Raw genomic sequence first — 27,401 nt, forward strand, 5'->3', positions numbered from 1 at the left:
TTTAACTATATTGTAATTTATAAGTATCTAATTAAGTTATTTTTCACGTTTTTTAAATCTACATTGAAAAAGAAATAGCTCTACTTGTTGACTTTGGAGATTTTTACTCTTGATGGAGTTTATTAATTAGTACACACTTATATTAATTCCAAACATTTTTGTTTAACTATATTTTATTACTTGAAATATTTCCCAATATTGAGACATTATTAAAGGTAAATGGCTACATAATTAACTGTTTCTTCTAAGGCGCATCACTAACATAAAGTGAAGTTTCACTCGGTTTATTTCTTAGTGAATAACAAAAAACAGTAGAAAATGAGCTTTTGATGGTCGCTCCTGCTAATGATTCTGCTCAAAGATATTACACGTACCTATACGATATAAGATGTGTACGTATAGGAATAGAGAGGAAATTGTTCTGATCATGGAGAGAGTAGGATTTTGAACATTTTTAATAAATGTCTTTCAAATTTCAGTTTTCTCGTTATAATGTATTTTATAGTTGTAATAGGAAAACTCATATTTTTTCTGTGAAAACATTTTTATAATACAATTTATACAAAATATTTATTCAAGTATTTCAGATGATAAAAATTATTACTTAGTTACTGCCAGTAGGTAATCTTATTAATATTATAAATGCGCATGTTTGTAACGATGGATAGATATTTTTCTTCTAATTGTTTTTCTTTCATGTAAAAATTACTAAACAGATTTGAATAAAATTTGATACATGGGTAAGTTATATCCTAATTTATTTCATTTGACACTTAATATAGGTAAAGCTGCGAAATATGGCTAATAAGTTAGTTAATATTTCGTGGCTAGAATTATTATTCTATAAAATCTTTGTTTTAAGTATGAAGAAGGAAATATGTTTGTTAAAAAGAAAAACCTGTATATTGTAAAGTATTTATTTATAGAACAGAATGGTTGTGAAAATGACAAAATATAGATTGTCGCATGCAAATAAAAAACACTGTATCATGCAATATTTTTGAACATTTTTAACATTTTTTTTATACAACAAAACGCATATTTATATTGTAAGCACTGAAAATGTCAAAATGTATATTTTTTTTATAAAAATTTTCGTTATAATATGAAATGAAAACGATGTAACGTTTACTATTCTACTATAAATTTATATTCCCAGACTGATTTAAAAGAAATAATAGAGTTATTTTAAATAAACTACTAACAAGTCATATTTGTCACAAGTAATTAGCATATCAAATTATCTCAGAGCTATAAAAATGCAGACATTTTAAACACTATTATATCACAGAAATAATGATATATATTTTTACTAAAAGTTTTATTTTACGCTATCTAGTTCATATAGCAAATATCTATGTATATTAGATAAATCAAATAAAATCGATTAGGCCAACCGATAATTCGTCATCGATTAGTATTCGATTGTTTATACTTGTATAAAATATACAAAATATCTCTTTCAGTCTATTTAATTCTAAATACGTAATAGTTAACTCTTGCTTTTACTTCTAATAAGGAAAAATGGAATTATAAAAATCGACAATCGATTGTTGTTGAGCAAAGCATTTTTAATGCTAGATTTATATTCACATATCCATCAGAATCTAAAGGTATCTTCTGACTATCTAGAGATAAAAATTAACTGTTTGCTTTTAAAATAAAATACATATTTTGAATTTAATATATTTAAGATGTCGTTTGTAATCATATTTTTTTGAAAATAAAAAAAATAACTTAGCATTTGACTGGACTATTTGTGATAAATAATTTAAACTATACTCTGATACATGATAATTATTTTCTGGAAAAAAAAAAGCTTGAAAAGAACAGAACTTAACTATTTATTTACAATTATGGCATTTTATTATAATTAGCTATTTACAAAACAATATTGACATATTACTCAACTATTATACTATAAATGAAAAAAATCAGATAAATGCCCAAAATACTTATACTACTACATAATATTAATTTTTGATTTGATCTGCTAAAAATTGAAGAAGTATTTAAATACATGATCGTACATTAGATTTCATGCAAGGATTATACGTTCGTTTATTATTAAAAATCACAAATAAAGCGCTATTAACCAAAGACTTTTTTCTAATAAACATTAAATTTACGAAATCACAATAAATTAAACGTGGCTGTTAGTACAACCGAATAGCAACAGTGATATAATTGAATCGATAATATTTTATCGACAATTCATAATTGGACACAAACCTCCACAATTCAATCGACAACAATGGGTGGCGTTGTGATCAATGCTAATGATTGTATCAAATGCGAATGATTCAATAAATACTATTGTAATAATAGTCCATGAATGTTTGTAGGCATTTAATTCATAATGAAATTATGCTTGTTTAATTTGAAATTTAAAAATAAAACTTCCAAAAGTTTTTATTTTAGTGTTGTATTTTGAAAATAATTGCCTATTAGATAAATAGTACTTACTGTATAATTCGCTGTGATTTTTTTTAAATTACAAAGGATTATAGAAATTTCTCTCATTTACATTTCAAATTATATCTTCTGTTCTATTTTGAAATAATAATACATTGGAATCTTAAAAACACATATTTACATTCAGTCGTATATTTAAAGTCTATTTAGGAACATAGTATTTTACACACACACCAGTATTAATTATTTATGACTGCTTGTACTTTATTAAACACTTTATTACAATGTACTTTAGTCAAATACAATTACAGTTGAAAATATACAATTGTGAATCGATTTTTATCGATGTTCTTTTATCGATAATTTAATTTTTAATACACTATCGAGTCTTAATGCGACACTATACTAAGAACAAGAAAATACATAGAATGAATGATAAAATAAAAGCTGTAAATCATATGATTGCCTCCTTTATTCTTATGCAAATATAATTAGTAAAAATAAGATAAAAGAGACACCATCATTTGCTATTTTTGTTAATTTATAGCAAGTTAGCGCATAGAAAACGTTATACGGCCGTATAACCCTACCAAATTCAGATACAATAATTGACATATCAAACATTTTCTATACACTAGCCTGCTATGAATTGACAAAAATAGCAACTGATGGTGTATCTTTCATCCTCTTTTTACTAATTATATTTGCATAAGAAGAAAGTAGGCAACCATATGATTTATAGTTTTTATTTCATCATTCCCTCTATGTAATTCCTTGTTCTTAGACAATAGTACTCAGATACCTGATTTTTACTGCAGACGTTTCCTATTTACTTGCAATTGCATAGCATTAAGTCTCAATAGTATGTTTAAAATATATGTAAACAACGGCAAACAAAGTTTAAAATTAGCTTTACATGGGATTGATTGCATACATGAAAACAAATGGCATTAAGTACGAAACAGTCAAAAATAATAATCGCAATTTATAGTCGTATTTGAAAACGAGTCCATCACTTTATACAAGTCTTATAATTGTTCGCTATACGTGAGTGGCCTGTGATGGTTGGTTGCCGTTACCTGGAACAAATTTAATTTAATATTCCAATTATTTCCTGACATATTGCGAAATGAAATTACAAATACCGTTCACAACAGTTTCGCTCGTTTGATTTCGATATTTGTTTCTCGTGGCAATTTGGGATAAAGTATCGTATTACACAAATAACTTATATTTCCTCAGTGATTTAGGTTGAAATTTCAGTCAATCTAAATAAATCTATGTAAAAAAATTGAGCTTCCCCCCCATATAACCTTGACAGCTTTAGAAAATGTTAAAAAAAACCCAAAATACCCACATCCGAGGTAATTCAGAAAAGTCCGTTTCCTAAGCACTCGTTCTTTAGTCGTTCAGACTGAGATTCGAACTTGGGATCACATTTGTGCAAAGCAAAATGCTCACCACTGTATGATAGAAATCATCATTAGTAACAGCAATACAAACCTGCTGGTATGACAACGGAACTTCTGACAGCCGAGTACGGCGGCGGCGCTGGTGTCGCGGCCGGCTTAGCTGTATGCACTTGACTGCCGTAGCCTAATAAAAAGTAAACGTACTTTAGACCCCAACTTTTTATAATTATATCTTATACTACTTTACATGAGAATGTAGGAATTGAAAACAAAATACCTTAATAGTGTGTGCGTATGTGCGTGCGTGCGTACGAGCACGTGCGTGTGTGTGTTTGAGTGTGTGCGTGTATATGTGTATGTGTTTGTATAAAACACACACATTTATTTGTAGTTTAAATTAAAATAATATCATAAAAATACTTACCAAGTGAACTATTTCTTAAATAGGGGTTTCCATATGTCGCCGAATACCTAAGGTCAACGCCTATCTTGTTATTCGGCTGGGCATATATCGGCGTTGGTGGTGCTAAAATAAAAGTAATAATTATTATACAATAATTTATTAACAATTTCTGCGTATGGTCCCGGCATAGAATGGACCACCCTACACTTTCCCATAGGTATCGTAAAAGGCGACTAAGGGAACTTAATGGTCGAAGATGGGCAGCGTTCTTCTTAAAACATCACCAAACTGCGGTTGCCAAGCAGCCTACTAAGCATGGCAACTACCAGAAAAGCTGCCCTTATAAAGGAGGCCTATGTTCAGCAGTGGACAGTTAATTACTGAGGCCATTTGAAAAATATTACAATATTAAGCATTGCGTATCTATTGTATGGACATCAAAACAAAAGATCTATGCAAAAATGTACCAAATTTCAGATTGCATCGTGTGACCTATATAAGTTAACACATATTTCAAATTAAATAAAAGCTTTTAAAAATATAAAATTTAAACTTACTTTCACTGCCAACTGGAAGCCCTAAATTGTTAATAGCGTCGGTCTCCTCTGGAGACTTGTTCGTTCGTTGCAAAGAGTTATTTTGCGATCCATTGCCGGTCGACAACGGGAGCGTTGACGCGGTATCAATGCTGCGGGTCAATGAACCTTGCAATGATCTGTTTAGAGAAAAGAAACAAAACTTTTTTTTTTAATTTATCTATGGAATAATTACAATTTTTAAAATACTATTTTGTGTTATAATAATATTTTATTGCTCTGAGAAATGTGAGCGAGTCGAATGTAATATTCACCACAACGACCACAATCGACGTATGCCTCTGACTACTTCATTACGAATCAAAGTCGTGAATATATTTTTATTATTTAAAGAATTAGGATATATTTTCTCGATTTTTGACATATATTTCCTATTCTTATATCCGACTTCATTGGTAGAAATATAGACGTAGTATAAGTTACATATTTTTATGGTTTTTCTCCCAATTCATATTATATCCAGATGCAGAATACTTAACTCTAATCAAATTTCCCTTAAAATTAATTACACTTCAACAAGTAAAAATATTCATAATTTATTTATCATCCATACTCCCGCCAAACACTTTTCGAGCTTATATTGTGTAAGTGAAATACCTTCTTGTCTATCTCGCTTTAACATCCTTGTTATTTTGTTTTTTCTCTTTTACATTGACAACCTATATTTTTTATCTCTAACACTTCCTTATAAGGATCTTAAGCATGTCAATTTTACCCTATTGTATACATTTTTTTCTACCGAATATTAATACTAACAATTCATATTTTACCTATTATTCGGAGGTACTTCTAACTGCGTGGGTGATTGTACCCTCAAATTCGGAGGGGGCGGATAGCCTTGAGGGTAGTCGTATACGTACCCAGCTGGACCCTAAAAAAATAAAACACTTAAATCTATCAACCATAAATACATTATAGTTAATGTCAGTGCCCGGTGTATTTTACTGCTAGAGGCAAAAATGTAAATTTGCTGCCCTATAAACCATTGTTACAACAGAATACATTGTAAAATAATAAAATACATGCGAATTAATATATTCTGTTAATTTGAAAGACACTTCAAAATAACAAATTAATAATGTTCTTAAAATTCAACTATATTGTTGAATCAATATTGATTAAAAGCCTCTTTCATAGTGAAAATGATAATAGAATGGCAAATAAGCTCACGAAAAACGTGACTAAAATAGTAACCGTTGTCTATGAACATTGTTGGCAATGTGGTTCCAGCATAGAATGTGCCACCCCTTCCTTTCCATGGGTGTCATAAGAGGCAATGAAGGGAATTTAATGGTAAAGAGAAGGGCAGCAGCATCCTTGTTGAAACACCACCAAAGCTTAATTGCGGTTGCTAACCCGCCTGCTAAGTGTGGCAATTACTGGAAAAACTCCCCAAAGGGGAGTTATGTTGCAGTGGAAAGTTATTTGCTGAAGCCATTTTGTAAATACTACAATATTAAGTATTGCGTATTTATTGCATTGATATCAAAACAAAATGCATTTGGATGCCTATAATAACCTTTATGCGTTGCCATTCCTGAGAGGTGTCATGTTATCCCTCAGTGTCCTGTAATTTCACTACCATGACCTACCCTTCAAACCAAAACAGCTATGCCAGCATACCTGTTTCGAGGCGAAAATACAAATAGGTCAAAGGTACTTAAGACGAACTTTACAGAAAGTCTTCTTCTGGTGGTAAAATAAGAAACAATTGGGACCTGCACAAACCGAGATTTGGAAATTTATACTGACCTTAAAATAAGGGTCACTGTACGTTGGATCGGAGTAATCGTTGCTATATCTAAACTGCATTAATGGATCGTCATGTCGGATTGAGGGGAGCTGCACAGGTCCAGCAAGTGGCAATCCCGCTGGGATCTTTGTATCGGACCGATCTGAACTTGTATAGTCCTGGTGGAATATTTCAATTTATTTATCAAACATTATAATAGTTTTGAAAATTAATGGATATTTATTATTAAATAATTATGAACTGCTTTTTTAAATCTAAATTATGCTTAAATAATTTATATTGCCATTTTTTCGATATAATTAACTGGCCTATGTCTAATAATTAATTGACCTGTTGTTACTTTAGCTGGTTCTGACTATACTAATGACTTTTGTTATTCTAAATTATGTCTAAGTAAAGGCGATATAACCTGCTCTATATAGAGTAGAGAAAGAAGATTGTTAGTAATGGGGACTAGGGTACCATACAAGCAATATACACTATCAGATCGACTTTCACATTATAACTTTTTAAAAAAGAGCATAATACTGTTTAAAAGGCCATCAGCACACTTATAATGCCTCTAGTGTTGCAGGTGATCATGGGCGGTGGTAGTCACTTACCATCAGGTGAGCCGCATGCCCACTGTGTTATAAATAAAAATTCCCCTAGACGTGACTTTATCCTTACTTATAATGTTCCATTGGTACCCCACCAACGCATACTGATAGCGTAGACGGGGCTGCCGTTCCTTTATCAGTATTAAAATAAAAACCTTCTCTACACAGAGTTAACCTATATAGATGAAGAAAAATAGAGAAATACGTTTCTTAATAATATTAACTTACCAATTCGTAACTACCATCGCCTTGAGGTAACTGCATTTTCAGATCACTAATGTTAGAGCTTCTATCACTGCCTTTGTACATATCACCGGTGGTAACCGTGACGTCGGGTTTCTCACTCATTTGTTGGCTGCTCTTTCTACGTCGTCGGTAGCAGAGCACCACGAGGGTGATAAAGGCAGCGAAGATTATAATCCCGGAGGTAACGCCAATCAGAATAATGAAGAGAGGTAAGGTTTCTGTTAAGAAAATAAGATATTTATTCTTTTGTCTGTATAACAAAATTTAGATCAATATCGTACTTAAATTTACTATAAAACAAATTATTTGTACATTAATTACTGTACTCGATATTTTTTTATAAAAGATTATTTTTTACATATACATCACAATACCGTTTATCTTTTTCTACACTATAATTTACATGAAACTGAATGTATAACATCATCATAGTATTTGAGCATTAGAAATGTCGAAAACTGGTTGGTTCAGTCGAATGTTTATTTGACATGCTTTACTGAAAATTAGATAAGATCTACAGCAAAAATTGAAGACACATGATTAAATATTCAACAGGAATATCGAGTATAGTCTTAATATATAGTTATTACGTATATATGTAACATTTAATGACATTATATGTAACATTAAATGATATTACATGTAATATAGAATGTCATTTTTGTAACATAGAATGACATTATATGTAACATGATTGACAAACAGGCTACTTTCTGAACTCTCTTTTTTTAAGGCTTACTTACTTATTCGCTTGAGAATTATAGCAGCATTGGCGTTTCCATACTCGTTTGTAATACTGCAATTGTATACGCCATAGTGTTTGGCCTGGCTTGCCCTGATCTTCAGAGATGATTTGATAATACCATCTGGTAAGATCTCCTCTTGTATCGCGTAATCCTGCATAAATATATCAAATTGAGTGAAATTTAAATCATTAGAATCATTTTAAAGAAATTCTTAAACAGTAAAAATGGAAATTTTCTGAAAGAAACGTGAGATTTTAATGTAATAACTGTAATAATTGTTCCCGAAACTATGTATATGTAAGTCTCTTACATATATTATACTTAAAAATAATTTAGTACATCTAAGAAACATAGTTGAAGTGAAGCATACCGGGTCTTGTATTACACTAATCTCATGGCCTTCGAAGTACCATCTGATGTCGTCAGGCTTGGGTACTGATAGAGCAGCGCATTCTACAGTAACACCTTCTCCTTCAGTTCCGAATTGGGTCCTATTTGATAGTATCTTTGGTGCGCCTAGGTAAAATTGAAATAAAAATACACTGTTTACAAGTAGAACAAAAACTTTCTTTGTAATACTTATAATAGAAAACAATTTGCCTATTCACGAAAAAGGGGTGCTATTAATTATAAACATAGATACTACAGAATAAAATACACATATGTTCAAAGGTACCCTAACGCATTGACAATTCTAAGAGCAACTTAATAGAGTTTTATTTTGAAAATTTATTCTTTTGGACTGATATATGGTGTTTTGTTTCCATAGTCATCTCTAATTAATACTAATGAAGTGGTGGTCCGTCATATTTTTACTTCACCATCGCTCAATAAATATATAGATAATTTAGTATTTCATTATATTATCGTAACTTCATAGAATAATACTCAATATATCTAAGAGAAGCTGAAATAACTCTAATATTCACCGAAGAATCAAAATGACCAATTCATGAAATGGTGTTTATAGGCTACCGTAACCACTTACCATCAGGTGGGCCGTATGCTTGTTTGCCACCTCAGTGGTATAAAAAAAATCAGAAAAAGTAATTTATAAAATATCAGGAAGAAAGATTATATATTAATTATTATACAAACCTTTAATAAATACAGTAGCCTCACTTTCAATCTCCGGGTAACCTTCCACTGTGGCCTTACATATATACCGTCCAGCGGTCTCATTATCAACATAAACGTTTAAATTGGGTGCCTTCCCTTTAACCTGCTGGAAGAATTGCAGAAACACATAAAAATATGACAAAAATAGAAATATAACATTCCAAAATTTAAAAAACGAACGTTTTGAACTCAAATGAGTATTTCTAATAAAATAATTTTATCTGAACTACATATATTTAATTATGTATATTTTACTATTTTACATATATTCATTGATTAAATATTCTATGTTTATTCTTAAAAATGTACAAAAAAAAATTAAAAATAAAAATCATTTGCATCCAGAGAAACATGAGTCAAAAACGACAAGAGAAAACAGCTAAATTATTTGTTGTTTTCCTATCAATATTTCTTTTGGAAAAATATTATTTTTTCCCCAAAAAACGTTTATAATGATTCAGATTTTATTCTGGTTATATTTCTGAATTTTAAAATTAACAGGAATCACTGATGAAAATGTAAGTGGGAGCTCTTTTAAAGTCTACATACCCATCAATTAGTGTAAGGGTCAACGTCAAAAACAATTTAATCATCTACAAATTAGGGATACGTTGAAAAATGGATTCGCCTACCTTTCAAGTCTATTTTTAGAAATCCTTTATTATTTCACCTTATACGTTATCTTGTTATAAAATCCATTTTTCTAATCCTATATAATGTTCATTTATAAAATGTATCCAAAAGATATTGCCTTTTAATTAATACAATGTGAATGTGTGCATGTTATAATTATTATTTAAAAAAGTAATGTGTTACCAGTTAATAATTTCATATTTTGTTTACAAATTAAAAAATTTATGCTTAAACCACAATAAAATTAATAGAAACTAACATGACAGTAATCAATCAATCAAAACAAAGTAATCAATATCGATTCAAAATTGTCTTATAACATCAAAAGTCACCTTTTAAAAATACCGTGACCTTATAACTTATAACTTTGATAAATAAAATCACAGGTCATCCTATAGAGAATATTGAGCTAGTAACTTACTACACCGACTTATAGAATCCACAGGTACCCTAAGATCACTGTAATCTAGTGATTTACTAGCCACACATACAAACTCCAAAAATCATACTCCAATAATCAATGTGACCTTGTGATTTACCACCTTGACTTATGAACACCGAAGATCATAGTGTTGTGCCCTTGTGATTTATAATCCCCAAAGTCGTCTTTAACTTGACCTTATGATTTACAATTATGACGTATGAACCTAGTAATTAATTGTTTACATTTAATTAATTATGTATAATATTTAATATTATGCAAGCATGGTAGTCACTTACCCCTATACGTCCAGGTTCATGGAACAGCCACCTGATTTCTGGCTGAGGTTGGCCATCTACGTCGCAGCTGAGTGTTACTCTCTTGCCAACCTCAGCTGCTATGTTCTGTGGCCGAGTTCTAAATGCTGGGGCATCTAAAAATTTATAATTATAGATATTAAACTAGTTTTAACTTGCGACTTCGTTCATAATCCCTATTAAAGCTAAACGTAATCATCATATCAGCCGTTAACTGTCCACTGCTGAATATAGCCCCCCCCCCCCCGTAAGAGCGCCCTTGCCAGTAGTTGCCACGCATGGCGGGTGGATTGCATATATTAAATTAATATAATTTATTATATTATTTTTGTTGCCCATAAAGTAACCATAAGGAATGATCCTTAGCATTCATATTTTATATTAACATTAATATAAAATATTAAATTATTTTTCTATCTATCTACCCATTAAGAGAGAGCTTTAATTAATTATAAAAAAAAAAAACATAAAGAAAAAATCTGTGTTGCAAATATTCCCAAGATGCCGGTGACTTCACTCTGAGCGCATTAACGGCTCAACCAATCGCCATGAAATTTGGCGTACACATGTAAGCTCTTACGATGACGTCATATTCTACTTTTGTCCCGGTCAATGAATGTATTCCGATCACGTGCACGAATTTGTGAGTACCGTTAATAATTTATTAAAAGTCTACAGTACAATAGATATAATATATATAATTCACCGTGTTGTTCCGGCATAGAATAGGTCACCCCTTCCTTTCCGTGGGTGTCATAAAAGGCGATTAAGGGAACTAAATGGTCGAGGGATGAGCAGCAGTGTTCCTCTTAAAACATCACCAAGAACTAGTTGCGGTTGCCAACCCGTTTGCTAAGCGTGGCAACTACTAGAGCAACCTCCCTTAGAAGGGAAGCCCACGTTCAGCAGTGGACAGTTAATGGCTAATATGATGACGATGATAATATGTACTAGCCTTGACTTGGACTTCGTCTGCATGACCGGAATGTAATACGTATCTAATTCACAGTAACTATTTTTAGATAAATTCACATATATGCATGATTAACGATACAATTCGTCAGCAGCGAACATTTTAAATAATCAGTCGTAAACATTGAATAATGTTCAATTGTTTTTCGTAATTGACAGATAAATGCGACGTTGCAATGCCTCGGTAAGCTAAAAAATGATCGTTCCTAATAAAGAGAAAAAGAATCGATTCTATGGTATCATTTCTCTAAACTTAGTATTTTAATTAGATAGTGTCGCGATATTACTTTCTTATGTACCATCATAAACTAAATTTATAATAATTTCAACTAAAAGCTATGAGAATTCAGTTCTTATTGGTCCTAAGAACAGAATTTAAAAGCGAGACTTAGATAGATTTCTCTGTAATAACAATTTTTTTATTACATATAGAAGTAAATTTAAAGAAATGTCACCATAGAATCGGCCACAATAAACGTGTAAAACATTATAGTGATAATAAAATACTTACACGTAACATCTAAAGTCACTGTCTTGTCCCTGGTCCCAACTGAGTTGCTGACTTCACATTTCACAACGGCTTTGTTATGCTTACGGGACACGTTGAAGATAATCTGAAACGACCGTACAGAAGTTGGTGTGAATTGCTTAAACTACAGTCAAATTGGAGATTTAGCAGTTCACTTTAATCTATTTCAAAAATGGATGAGGTTATATGTTCGACTGCGTAATTTTTTATGTATGTTCAACGATTTCTCCATCAATTGTGGATCGATTTCAAAAATTATTTTTTTATTCGAAAGAGTATCCTTCTGAGGTTGGCCCAGTGTCACCAAGTTAGAATCTGATGATGGGATCCCAAGGAAATCAAAGGTAAATTTTATACAAAATTAATATAGAATCGGCTGGTAGAATTCTTTGATGACCAGAAAACTGGGCTATATTTTAGCCAACGAATTTTATTCGACATAGAGCATAATCTCGTGGGTATGCTATCCACTTGCTATAACTTTAAGAAAATGTTTTTACTTTAAAGAAATCTTTTAATGCTTTAATATATAATTTTATTAATTTTAAATCCTTTTAATATGATAAATGTGAAAGTTTGTAACGACGGATGGATTGAAGTTTGTTACTCTTTCACGCAAAAACTACTGAACGGATTTGAGTGATATTTTATACACGGGTAGGTTATATCCTAACTTAACATATAGGATACACATAAGAGGACTTTATGTACTAATCCACATAGGTAGAGCCGTGAGTTAAACCTAGTATATAGAACCAATACAAAAATAAACCCTGTCGTCTTCGAAAATAATTATCAAAGTCTATTCAGAACTAACGACGTAATTGCTTTCTTGACATACTTGTATACACAAAAAAAATACAGACGAATTGAAAAATCACTTTTGGAAGTCTCTTTGCAAAAACGCATATTACAGAAACAAATCTCTGCAAACCATCTCATTAACATCACGATATACAATACGTTACGTTAGCAATTCAGAATTGCATACGCAGCGATTCACTCATGCATAAACCATCAAGTTCGCTCCAATGAAAAATTCACTGTATGGCTTGCTGCGATTGCAGTTCCGATGTAATGTTGGTTTTATTAACTGCTATATATTTCCATGTTGTAAATTGAACCTGCTTTGTATTATTATTCTACCATTCATTTTTTTTTTTAAATCACCGTTCTTAAATATTTAATCCAAAGTAGTATACAGTTAAGATATCTTTTTTTCTTTACTGTAATTGCAGTGCCAAGTTACTCGTAATATTGATTTTATTAGCTGCTCTGTATTTCTATCTTGTATACTGATCCTACTTTTTATTGGTAACATACAATATTTTTTTCTTCTTTTATATCCTTCTAAAAGAATTAATCCAAAGAAATAATATAATAAATTTTTGTTTTGCTACGATTGCAGTTCCGATATAATGTTGATTTTATTGACTGCTATATATTTCTATGTTGTAGATTGAATCTACTTTTTTATTAGAAGCGTACTGGTTTTAATATTTTTTTTTAAATATCCTTCTAAAATCTTGATTCATTGAATCAAAGAAATTACACAATAAAGATATCCTTTCTTCGTTGTGATTGCAGTTCTGGCCTAATGTTGATATTAATAACTGCTATGAATTTCTATGTTGCAGTTTGAACCTTTTTTATATTATTAGCGTACAATTTTTTTTTTTTAATTATACCACAAAAAGAATTAATTCTTAAAAGATACAATACAAATATTGTTTTTGTTTTTTATTACTGAAATAACACATGTTTTCTTATTTTTTACACATACGGGATAATTCGTTTATTTTTTACATAAACATATTTTTACATACATTGAGATTTATGTAATAATCTATGTAAATAAAATCAATTGCCTAATGTATATAAGCGCTTCACTTTAGAACTAATGTATTTATTTGGCTAATTCTTTTTTTTTTCTTTTACATATTTGTATTTGTCAGAACAAGATTTGTATGAAAGAAAATGAAAGGAAAATTCAATGGGTAGACTATATAGCGCAAAATCGGCAAAGTCGCAGGAAACAATTAGTATAATATATTTGTATCAAATAGCTAATCTAGATGAAGTTAAAATATCACTATTTGCGAATAATATCACTCCAATAAAAATTGCACTACGTGATTTGCTGCACCAGTTCCATTTTAACCGTTCGTAATATTTTTAATTAACTGGAAGGTGGAAATTCGTATTATGATAGTCGTCACGAGTCTCATCCGACTGCAATCGTCAGCTGTTAATTAAATCATTAATAAACCTATTTAATTCACAGTATAATTGACAGAAAATAAAACAGCTTGTAGATAACAGGTAAACGTATCTGTCGATATAATCGTTTACGCTGGCCTGTCTATTATTTGTAAAGTTTAAGGCATAAAAATTATTGCTACATTTAATTCATTAGCATATAATGAAATTGCATGGGGTTCTTCAAAAGAGGGGTAAAGAGGTTTCTTCAGGGTCGCCAACGCACGCGTAATACCTCTGGTATTGCAGGTGTTCATAGGCTACGGTAACCACTTGCCATCAGGTGGGCCGTATGCTTGTTTGCCACCTCAGTGGTATAAAAAAAAATTAATTATTAAAAAAACGGTGATATCACGGTGATCATTGATCACAGTGATATCACCGTTTGTTTTTAATAATTATATAACTGAAAAAAGTGATTTTCGCTCGCTAATAACAATACATGAGGAGCGACATGAGCATCAGAGTACTGTGTAATGTCTATGAAGCTATTGATACCTATAGGCAATGATTGCCACTTTTCTTCAGATTAAATACCTATAAATAATCACAGTCCATGAGATAAAATGAGATAGTAGCGTGTGTCGTCTTGTTCTTTTCTATGCGAGCGCTAATCGAACCAATTGTATTAATAGATTCCTTTACCACTTATCTAAGGAGACTAATAGATTATCATGACTTTCAAAAAAGATTGAAAAATTACTGATTATTTTCGCTGTAGTGAAAGCACTCGTTTCAAATAGACGAAGGTCATTGACTCAATAATTTACTTGTACGTTTAATTTTTGTATGCATATTATTCTATATTTATGTAAGTATGTTTATTCATTTTTAAATTTATTAATGTACTTATCTATCGAAATATTTATTTTATTTATAATTTGGTTTTATTAGTCCAATGCACCATCATTTACTCTACATTACATCTTCACCTAGTGCAGCCTTTGGGCGCTGCAGGCCTAAAGGGGGTCAGTAAGATATCTAGAAAAATAACCATTTATTTTAAATAGTTAGATTTAAAATAAACTTTACACAACGTTATAGAAATATAACGTTGTGTAAAGGCTTGGGAAGTGATTTATAATTTGAAGTAATAATGATTTTTAAGTAGGTGAAAAAATGGGGGCGCTAAATAATAATTTATTCTCAAAGTGGCCAGTAGACAAAATTAGTTTTAGGAACCCCTGATCTAGTGTAACAGTTGACTAGTAGAGAATGTCATCAGGCATTAAGTGTATACCCTGTATAATTTTTTTAATATGTGCAAAAGAATAAATAAATAAATAATAAATCTATAAATGTATAAATTCGTGGAAATAAACGAATAATTGAAATTAATAAACCATTCATACATTTAGAATATTTAATGCTAATTAAATAATTTTATGAAATATGAGCAATTCTAGTAACAGAACAGGTAACTGGAGAACTGCAAAACTATTTAGAGAATGTTATTACGGGGCAGTCAGAACTAACAGAATGTGCAATCTGCAGTACAATTGTGCTTTATAGTTGTTACATAGGAGTCTTAGTTATGCAACTTTGGTACATTTATTAAAATTACGAGTGAACTTCCGAGTTGCTATTGGTTTTTCAACCGGCTTCATATTGTGAGTAGTTTTGCTGAGATTGTCGGGTGCTACTGGATTATCGTGACTTATAAAATATGAATATCATGGGTTCAAATTTGATGTAAAAAAATTGTATACGACAAATTCTTTTGTTTATTAATGTAATTATAATTCCACTTACGCCATTATATTTCGGTTCGTAGTAATATACATCTTAACCTAAATATTTATAGAGTAAAACCTAAAAATCTACTTATAGTATAGAACATAATTTTGAAATGATATGATTAGAAGTCAAAAATTAAAAAAAGAAATAAAAAATTCAGTTACCCATATTTTCCTATACTAATTCAACAGCTGGATGTGGCGTACTAGCATTAAAAGCTCAAAATGTATTGTCGTCTTTCGACTCAATTTGAAAACTCTTTACTACAGCTTCACATAAACCTTTAAATTCTAGTGCATACGAAGGTATAAACTTAAATTGTATTTGATTTGGAGTACAATTTTTTTTTCAACTTGAACATTTTCTATGGAGTTAAATAAAATATATAATTGTTATAGTTCATTACTTTTTTTTTATGAAAATGTTCTGTATCACTTGTATAACAAGATACAAAACAAAATGCATTCAAAACATTTCGATTTCACCCTATATTGTTATATTAAAAACTTACCATTTCCTCAGTATAGTCCCCAATCATAGGATTGTTATTCAAATACCATCTGTACACTTGTGGGGGAGGGTTGGCGTCCACTTCACACAAGAACCTCGCCTCTGTACCTTCAGGTATCTTGCCATTGATCAATCCGGACTTTATTGATACGTTCAGCTTTGGTGCATATTTTACCTGTACAGACAAGGCGAAACGTACATTTATGTTACAAATATAAGTATAATATATCTGTATATTATATATTTATGTTATATATAAAAGTGTAAATAATAAATAAACATTATTTAATTTTAAATAATAATAAGTAATATCTGATCATTATATAAATGCTACTTTTAATTATGAAATTTATTTATTAATAAATGTATTAAACGTAACAAAAAAATATTTTACATATACATATATAACAAAATAAAAAACTTATTTTTTTTATTCTGTTACTAAAAAACAATTTTAAATATAAATATTGGATTATAACAAAAATGTACACAGGCAGACATATCCTTCAATGGGATTTAACCAGTCAACCTTGAGAACTAGAAAGCAGAAAGTATCTATAGGGATTTTTTATATAAAGCATAATATATATAAAAAATAATAATACGATAACCAAAAAAATATATTAATATGTGCAAAAGAATAAATAAATAAAAGCTTGCTGAGTGACAATATATATATATGTATATTGTATGAAATAAAATTACATGCTCAGGTCGTAGTTCTAGCTAACAATCTATTATAAACGTAGGATCTCTTGTTTGTATCGACAGTTTCTCACCTCTATATGAACAGTGGCCATCCTATACGCCCTGTCTGCAGTATTCTGCGCTTGACATGTTATTGTCTGGTTATGGTAGTCCTTAGTCGGTGTTAACCGCAATACTGACCTGTATAATATTACAGGAACTATAATAACATCCATTTAATATATGTATATATATATATATATATATATATATATGTATATATACTAATAGGAGCTAGTATAATATAGCTATATCTATATACTGTATTTACAATATTTTTTTTATACAACTTAGAATGGCAAACAAGCGACGGCCCACCTGATAGAAAGTGGTGACCGACACCTATAGACATGAGCAGTACCATAGACATAACAGAGTATACTGTTTCGCCCATGATACCCCCCATGCGTTGCCATTCCTAAGGACTCAGATGTTATTCCTCTGTACCCAGTAAATTCACGCCATATCCTACCCTGCAAACCAAAACACAGCCATGCAAACACAACTGTTTTACGGTTGAAACACGAATGGGACAGGATACCCAAGCAATCGACTTTTGTGCAAAGTCTCCCTCTGGTGACAATATCTATATATTGGCCCAATAATCAATAATAAACAATATTTTGTAATTAATGTGTAGTTTAAAAATAATAATAATAGTTTGTCTAATAAATAATGTAAATTGTAATTTTTAATCATAACCAGTATATTATATCACATTATCCAATCACCGTGTGATCCCAGATTAGAAAAGGCTACATCTTCCTTTCTCGTGACTGTAAGAAAAGGCGACTAAAGAAACTCAATAGTCGAGCAATGGCCAGCAGCGTCCCTCTTAAAACGTTACTAATAGCCTAAACACAGTTGTCAACCCGCCTGCCATGCGTTGCAACTACTGGCAAAACCTCCTTATGGGAAAGGCTTATGCTCAACAGAGGACAATTGCTGATATGATAACGATTAATATTAATAAAAGTTGGTAATATATAGTCATGTCTGTATACTATAGATATAATATCTATATATTGGCCTAATAACCTATATATTACATTAGATTATCCAATACATAGTATCGAAAAAGCAGAAATTAATATTATGTTAAATTAATAAATTAATAATTGGTATGGGCGAAATTAAAATGAATGATTTTTTCGCCATCAATGTTCAGAGCAACCCAATATATAGATATCGGTACCAGTATTATCCATGCCTAGATTTTAATTGTAATAAAGTGTTACTCGGTCACACCAATTGCCTGATTCTAAAGCTAGAATACTCTGAGTTAGAAGAAACTATACAATTAACATAATCCGGAACACCCAGATTCGAGCCAATTCAAAAAGTTCGTTTAAAAAAGGAACAGAACAGAGCAATGTTCCTGTTACTGCTCTGAAAATATCGTCAAAGATATTGCATGGTGTATAGTTTTATAGGAATTTTCTCTGCCAACACTCAGACTGTGGAACGATCGTTTTGCCGAGGTTTTCTCTAGAGAGAATGGGGTTTTTCAAAAAGACTACGGTAACCTTTTACGATTAGTGTCTGTAGGCTTGTTTGCTACTTTTGTGGTATAAAAAAGAAATAATTTTAACAGTTAAATAATAAAAGTTTTAGTGAGTAACAAACAATTTAGTACAAACCTCGTTTGAAATCTTTGTTTGTCTGGTAACGGCTCCGTTTCACTATTAACGTCTTTTTTAATCACTGCCTGGTTTCCGTCTACCCACGTTATCTAAAAGAAATAGCGTAATTTAAAAAATAACGTACTTTAAACATCAAATACTTTAAAAATAATATACTTTAGAAATAACATACACTGAAAAAAATTTAGTTTCGGTAATCATTAGGGATGAGCAGAACACGTTGCTTAAAAAATTTTTTCATCATAAGATCTTAAAACTAGAAACTTTGAGCTTTAAAATCCTTTTTTTTTATTCCAATACGACCCTCTTTAAAGGAAATACAGCTACTTGAAAAACCTCAAAAAATTTGGCATTTTTCTGATCCCTTAATTTTTTCCACTAGTGTAGTTTAGAAATAATATAGCAATAACTAACTTATATTAAAAATAATATATTTTAAAAAGAAAAAGCCTTTGCATAAAAGTCTGTCTTAATGGAATTTGTACAGCGAAGTACGAGTAGCCGTGCTTGTATGACCGTCTCTTCGTTTGAAGAGTGCAATTTAGTAGTAGAGGTAGATAATATATAACAATATCTATACATTTTCAGAGAAATCCAATATATAGATATATGATTGATATTCATATTACCCATATCTATTTAGTAGGGAAATTGTTGTTGGGTAAAAAAATATAATACCTAATTCCAGGGGATTATTAGTGACAGAATCACAAACTAGCAATATACCCTATCAGATTGATATCCACGTATTTCCCTCTAGGACCATTGCAGTTAATTTTTAATAGTTTTTTTTTATACCACTGACGTGGCAATCAAGCATACGGCCCACCTGATGGTAAGCAGTTACCGTAGCCTATGAACACCCGCAATACCAGATGTATTACGCGTGCGTTGCCGTCCCTGAAGAAACTTAAGTTTCATCACGATGGGCCAACTTACTTGCTTCATCCTCGCCTATCATCACTGGTGTTCCGCCAGCGTTTACCGGTAGCCTAGACGTGAATACCATTCCATTATTATCCATAATAAAAGAATACAAACAGACATATTCATTAATACATTTTTTTTGTATTATACGAGGATCGATTTCGTGACCATTCAACAATTAACTGCTGGACAAGATAGCCGTAAAAATGATGATGAATTATTGCGATGATGATGATGATACCTCAGCAGCAGGCTTGCCACCGACAGACACACATTCAATATCTACTGGCTGGTCCTCAGTGGCATCTATGAAGGCACCTTGGAGTATCCTGGGAGGGTCGGGCGCTACTAGCACCATCAGTTGAGCGTACCGGGAACGGATTCCTGGCTCACCTGGTGGAAAACAGAACTATATCAGTCCTAACTTCCTAATGAATCCCTATTCCTTTAGGAATAAGAAAAATATGCGATATATACTATAAGGCTCACGGCTACGATCCAAAATAGAGTAGCCAGAGATATTTGTCGACTGAAACCATTGTGGTGAATGTAGTAATGCCTTCATGTCAGCATGACACTGTCGCTCGGATTAATTTGATTCGTTATCAGTGTTTTCCGTCATCAGAGAGTTAGTTGGAAATTTACGCATACACACAAAAGTTTTGTTGTCCGACAGATTGGAACTCATCACCTTTCCGGTCTATAAGTCACAGTAGTAAACCACTAGGCTATAATGCTTTCAAATATTTCTCTTTGAGAACTTTTGTTCATAAATTCAAATGTTAAAACTTTATAACGTCAAAAATTACATGATTACTTAGCTGCTTTCTTATAATTTACTAGCTATTTCCCGTGGTTTCGCGTGAATCAAAATATAAAGAACATAATGGGTTAAAATATAACCTACTCATATCATCATCATCATGATTTCAGCCATTATCCGTCCACTGCTGGACATAAGCCTTCCCTATAGACTGCCATAAAAAACGGTCCTGAGCCACCTGCATCCACTGGCTCCCTGCAATGCATTTCAGATAGTTACTCCATCTAGTGGGAGATCGTCCTACACTGCGTCATACACTACCTACTCATATACCAAAATTTTATTTAAATTCATTGAGTCGTTAATCTCAATTTAGTAACAAGCATATTTACAGATTTTCACAATTATAATAATAGTAAATTATAGATAAAATACAAGGAATACAAGCAAACCCGAAGAATAAATGCTAGTTCGAATATAAACACAACTATGAAAACTGCCGGTTTTATATTTACACATGTGTGTTCGCATGATTCACCAAAATCCCATAAACAATTCGCAACAAACAGAATGGAACATCGTAAACTCACCGTTGAGCCCCGAACCAACTTGGCACTGATATTTGCCGTCATCTTCCAACGATACGTTTTTTATATCCAACGAGTAATCTCCTGTAACAATAAATTTATAAGTTGAATAATATAAATCATAAATTGTACGTTTACCAGAGGGAGACTTTGTACAAAAGTCGATTGCTTGGGTACCTGTGTCCCATTCGTGTTTCTACCGTGAAGCAGTTGTGTTTGCATGGCTGTGTTTCCGTTTGAAGGGTGGAATATGGCGTGAATTTACTGGGTACAGAGGAATAACACCTGAGTCCTCAAGAATGGCAACGCATGGGGGGTGTCACGGGCGAAACAGTATACACTGTTATGTCCATGGTACTGCTCATGTCTATAGGCGACGGTTACCACTTTCCATCAAGTGGGCCGTCAGTTTGTTTGCCATTCTAAGTTGTATAAAAAAAAAGTGTAGTTTGTTTATATTATCATTTAATTATTTTAAAATAAACTACAGAGATTGCTTAGCAATAGAACTACCCGGGGAAAGGATAGTTAGTAATGCGTTAGTCCTCATCCTAGCAATATACCATATCAGATCGACTTCGACGTGGTCCCCCCTGGAAACCATCGTGCTGAATTCCAAATATATTCATCACGATAAGCTAACTGCCCTCCCTTTTCATCCTCGCCTATCATCCCTTACCGATGCCCCGCCAGCGTATACCGTTAGCAGAGACGGGGTTACCACTCCATTATCATCCATTAAAAAATAAGTCTGCCTTTTATACCTCACAATACCTATTGAAAATTCTTCAACAAGTCTTATTATATTGGTGCAATAAAATGTTAAATAAATAAAATAATAATGTAAACAAACTAAAAACATAGTCGACTGTCCAATAGTAATAAAAATAGAAATAAAGATTGTGTCTCTCAAAAAAATCTACTTTAACTGTGAGGAAACCGGTTATTTTGACCTAAAAACTAAACTACTAAAGCGATTTTGATTAAAATTTTTATGGAACCAATCTGTAAGTATATTTTTTCAAATCGATTTACAAATGACGCAGTTCTGAGGTAACAAACATAAAAAAATGCAACCGAATTCAGAAATCCTTCTTTATTGAAGTAAGCTAAAAATATAGTTAGGTTCAAATCTTAAGAGAATATCTGAAGATTCATTCCTCGTTTTTCATTAAACATAGAAACGCCTAGTCCAATCTGTTTATTAAAATTATTCTCACTTGGGCATACCCTTCGGCTATATTTAATTTAATTTGTATTTGCTCACTTTTGGAAATTCTCAAATCGTTTTTTTTAGATCCCATAGCAACTAATCTGGTTCAAGTTGTTAATTAAATAGGGATTACAAAAAAAAAATACATTACAAATAAATTTTAATTATAAATAGAATGATTAATGAAACGAATAAAATAAATATTGTAATATTTTGCAATTAAATTTTAATTATGAAACTGATTAAATTGAAATTACTTATTGTAAAAGCTAAATAAAACTATTTTGTATTAGTAAAATTGAATTGTTAATAAGACAGGTGGTATAAATATATTATAATATTTTATAATTAAGATTTAATTATAAAATTGATTGGATTGCTTCACTTATTATTTTTAAGGTTATTGTACCTTAATCCTTTTTTTTATGCAACTTAGAATGGCAAACAAGCCGATGGCCCTCCTGATGGACAGTGGTAACCGTCGCCTATAGACATGAGCAGTACTTTGCACATAACAGAGTATACTGTCTCGCCCATGATACTCTCCATGCGTTGCCATTCCTGAGGACTCAGGTATTATTTCTCTGTACCCTGTAAATTCACTGCAATATCCCACCCTTCAAACCGAAACACAGCCATGCAAACACAACTGCTTCACGGTAGAAACACGAATAGGGCAGAGGTGTCCAAGCAAACGACTTTTGTACAGTCTCCCTCTGTACAAAAGTCACTGTACAACATTTCTTTTTCCATCAAACCTAACTCCCATTAATCTTATTAAAGATCTTACTACATCTAGTTAGTAAAAAACAAAATCTTTGTTTATATTTTGTTTATAGAAAAATATCTTTTAGCAATTCCCAATTTGATTTACGTTCTCTCATCGTCTTTTAAAAATAAAACCGTTTCCGCTATTGTCTATGGTCTGCCAATATATACTGACCTTGAGAAAACATTTCTATGAGTCAAGAAGTCATCATCAGCCAAGTCGGATCGGTCGTTGATCTCGTGCGTATGTTTGTCTAATTATATCCCGCTTTTTTCTAGATTCGCATATGGCGGATAGTACTGTGGCTTCGATTGTTTGTATGTGTTGATTATGCTTAGATACCTCTGTCCCATTCGTGTTGGCGAGATGCAGTTGTATATACATGGCTGTGTTTCGATTTGGAGGGTGAGATTTTGCAATGAAACTACAGTGTAGAAAAGCATAATACTTTAGACCTCAGGAATGGCAACGCATGAGGGGTATCGTGGATGACACAGTATAATCTGTTACGTCTATGATACTGTTCATGTCAATAGGCGACAGTTACTACTTTCCATCGGGTGGGCCATCAGCTTGTTTGTCATTCTAAGTTGCATAAAAAAGTGTATAGCTAAATAAACCTCTAAGACGTTTCTTCAGGGTCGGCAACGCGCGAGTAATATTCTTAGTATTGCAGGCCTACATAGGCTAGATTAGGTAGGTCGTATGCTTGCGTGCTACTTCATTGTATAAAAAAAACCTGATCGATTCGATGTAAATAAAAATAGCACCAAAAAGTGAAATACTTTCATTCTTATTATAAGGCTTTTTACAATGAACTGCTGATGAAGCTTTGGCTTTGCTGTACGGTTTTAAATCTCTATTCGATTACTTTTTTAATAACGATTTATAAGACAGCTCAATTTAATCTGTATAATTTTCTTAATAATTTTAGCTTAAGTTTCTCTCTAATTTTGTATGGAATTCTGTATAAGAGGTTTTGGTAAAATATGAAGAACTGTCCAATGTATCTAACACTGAAATAATTGAATTAAAAAGTAACTTAAACAGCTATAATGAAACATCCAAGAAAATTGATAGGTCTCTAACAACGTAAATAGTTTAAGACGGCTAGTTAAAACGTTGAGCAGATTTCGTATAATAAATCTTTACGATCTGATACTTACAGTTGCGTAGTTACACGCCAATAATAAACACAATCAAGATTTGTACCTATTTTATAATTGGAAACATGTTAATTCTAAATTTAAAATGGTTAAAATATTCGAGAAAATAAACTTTTTTATTTTTCTTCTTAAAAAATGGCGGGAAGCAAAGTTCTGCGAAAGTAGCGCCACCATTTTACAATGTAAACAACAACAAAGCAAATAAATTATTGAAAGTCTGCTGACTTAAAAAATATGTAAAAACACGAGAAAGTAAAGTTTTTAATATTCTTTTCTTCACATATCTACAGACTAAAGCAGAGAAGTTTGTTTATATTATAACACAATAGCGCCCCCATCAATATAAATTGGTAGAAAGCCCTATTTATAAACAGTGTATATACATTTCGGCCAGTGTCGAGTGATTTTTTTATACAACAAGAGGAGGTAAAGAAGCTGTTAGTCGATTGATAGAAAGCGATAATCGCCACCCATACCTCACCGTAAACATCACCAGTTGATGGTACGTACCATACACGTAATATGACGTACTATGTACTAACAGACTGGCAATGCAATAACAAAAACGAGTTACACTATTGTGTACGTTCGAAAAATAGTTACACTATTGTTTGCGTGTTTTGTAAATGTGTGCATATGACGGGTCTGAATTTATAAAGCATTGTATATGCAAAAATATTTTATTAAAAATAAAGGTTTGTTATAATTTTAATTTCAATACGTGGATTCATTCATAACTTTATTAAGGTCAAATAATATTTTTTTTTATAATAATAATAATTAATAAAAATAAAATAATATTTTTTTATAATATAATAATAAAAATAATATTGCATTTAACGAGATAAATGTTTAGTGCAAACTTACGTAAAAGATGTGCAATTTTGTGATTCTTTTTTCTAATTTGTATTATAACCAGTTACAGTACACTTCATTTGTGAGGAAAGGGATTGTTATTAATGGGGTTTAACAGCTCCTTTGCTAGCAATATACCCTGTCAGGATGACCACCACGTGGTTCCCCTGGAAACCATCGTGGCTAATTCTTGTTGAATTCGTCACGATGGGCTAACCGACCTACTTCATCCTCATCTATTATCACTCAATGGTACCCGCCAGTGTATACCGATAGCGCAGGTGGGGTTATCATTCCATTATCATCCATTTAAAAAATACTACACTTCATTATCAAGTCGATTGCTTGGCTACCTCTGTCCCATTCGTGTTTCAGCCGTAAAGCAGTTGTGTTTGCATGGCTATGTTTCGGTTTGAAGGGTGGGATATGGCGAATTTACTGAGTACGGAGGAATAACACCTGAGTCCTCAGGAATGGCAACGCATGGGGGTATCATGGGTGAAACAGTAGACTCTGTTATGTCCATGGTACTGCTCATGTCTATAGGTGACGGTTACCACTTTCCATCAGGTGGGCCGTCAGCTTGTTTGCCATTCTAAGTTGTATAAAAAAAAACATCATATCAGCCGTTAACTGTCCACTGCTGAACACAAACCTTTTAAAGATGTAGCATACCTACTTAATTACAACTAACTACATTCACTTAAAATTAATTCCACTTCAAAACGTAAAAATAATTAGAACTTGTTTTATTCATACGCCCACCAAATCAGTTTTGAGCTTATATTGTGCAGGTGAATGTCCACCTTGTCTATCTCGCTCTAACATATATGTTATTATGTCTCCCTTCTTTTATAAAACATCGCCAATCTATATATATAATAATTTAAGGTACATACAAACTCCTAATGAATTATTTTGTTTGTTTGTTTGTAACACTTTATTGTACAGTAAAGTCTTAAATTGTATAATACAGAGTTCTTAAGAAAAAAATGAGTACAATTGCAAACTTATTCCATAAAGGGGATTGTCATTCTTATAAGCTAAAATAAGGTTTATCTATTTGGTATCTGGTATTAAGAGGAAGTCTATAACCTAGGGAGGTTGTGTGGATTTTTATTATTCATACAACTTGTTTATACAACTACACCTGATGAAAAGTGGTAACCGTCACCTATAGACATGAGCAGTACTATGGACATTACAGAGTATACTGTTTCGCCCATGATACCCCCCATGCGTTGCCATTCCTGAGGACTCAGGTGTTATTCCTCTGTACCCAGTAAACTCACGCCATATCCCACCCTTCAAACCGAAACACAGCTATGCAAACACAGCTGCTTTACGGTTGAAACACGAATGGGACAGAGGTACCCAATCAATTGACTTTTGTACAAAGTTATGGATATATTAATAGAGATTGTTTTTAAACGTGTCTAAGTTTCATATAAAAAAAAAAACTAGTCAAGGTCGAATGGGACTCGCTTATTTTTTTCCTAATTTTCGATGATATACCAAAAATTGTTCTGGCAAAAACTACTGCATTGAATTGAATGCAGTTTTCACAATTATATTCCTGAAGATCTAACTCAAGATCTGGTATTTTTTTTAACATTATTGTGCACGACGTACCTTTTTATGTTTTTGATTTAAAGTTACCGTCAGTTAGTTTTGTTTCGGTCGCTTATATTATCTTTCTAAAAACACCATGTGTTTCAATACCAGCATACAGTCCTTTCGCGCACAATTTTAATATGCCATAGGTGGTTTATTTCCTTTTTCAAAAATCCACGCGTACGAAGTGACGGACAAAAAAGTAATTTCAAATATAAATAATGTTTATCATCACAGTTAAAGTTTATATACACAAAACTAACTATATATAAACATATTTTAATATTTAATAAAAAAAATAATCTATTAAACATAAGTAGTATTCCTTGTCACTATATATAGTGTAGTTAAGAGTCGACACCACCCTTATATAGACAAACTGGAAAATGAATTTATGCAACCATCTAAATGTGTCGACACAACAAAATAAATAAGTATTTGTAGTGTTGT

At 31.7% G+C, this 27,401-nt stretch overlaps 1 protein-coding gene across 4 annotated transcripts in view; it reads right to left on the minus strand.

Annotated features, from left to right (window-relative positions):
* Positions 1-905: 905 nt before the first annotated feature.
* The window catches only part of LOC113515807 (irregular chiasm C-roughest protein-like), a 98,066-nt gene continuing 71,570 nt past the window's right edge, over positions 906-27,401 (minus strand). For 3 of the 4 annotated variants that reach the window (XM_052891930.1, XM_052891929.1, XM_052891931.1), the window contains exons 4-20: positions 21,338-21,418; positions 20,226-20,377; positions 19,055-19,146; positions 17,447-17,555; positions 16,669-16,842; positions 12,144-12,246; positions 10,643-10,776; positions 9,269-9,395; positions 8,541-8,686; positions 8,168-8,321; positions 7,407-7,642; positions 6,579-6,737; positions 5,597-5,697; positions 4,788-4,945; positions 4,252-4,353; positions 3,919-4,011; positions 906-3,494 (exon numbers count right to left, since the gene is read on the minus strand). In XM_052891930.1, the coding sequence (XP_052747890.1) occupies positions 3,457-3,494; positions 3,919-4,011; positions 4,252-4,353; positions 4,788-4,945; positions 5,597-5,697; positions 6,579-6,737; positions 7,407-7,642; positions 8,168-8,321; positions 8,541-8,686; positions 9,269-9,395; positions 10,643-10,776; positions 12,144-12,246; positions 16,669-16,842; positions 17,447-17,555; positions 19,055-19,146; positions 20,226-20,377; positions 21,338-21,418 (2,159 nt within the window). In that variant the 3' untranslated portion in view covers positions 906-3,456. The remainder of the gene's footprint in view (positions 3,495-3,918; positions 4,012-4,251; positions 4,354-4,787; positions 4,946-5,596; positions 5,698-6,578; positions 6,738-7,406; positions 7,643-8,167; positions 8,322-8,540; positions 8,687-9,268; positions 9,396-10,642; positions 10,777-12,143; positions 12,247-16,668; positions 16,843-17,446; positions 17,556-19,054; positions 19,147-20,225; positions 20,378-21,337; positions 21,419-27,401) is intronic. The other variant, XM_052891932.1, reaches the window with a different exon arrangement.

The sequence above is a fragment of the Galleria mellonella genome, unplaced genomic scaffold (assembly GCF_026898425.1).
Source record: "Galleria mellonella isolate WM207_F2 unplaced genomic scaffold, CSIRO_AGI_GalMel_v1 utg146, whole genome shotgun sequence".
In the NCBI taxonomy this organism is placed as follows: Eukaryota; Metazoa; Arthropoda; class Insecta; order Lepidoptera; family Pyralidae; genus Galleria; species Galleria mellonella.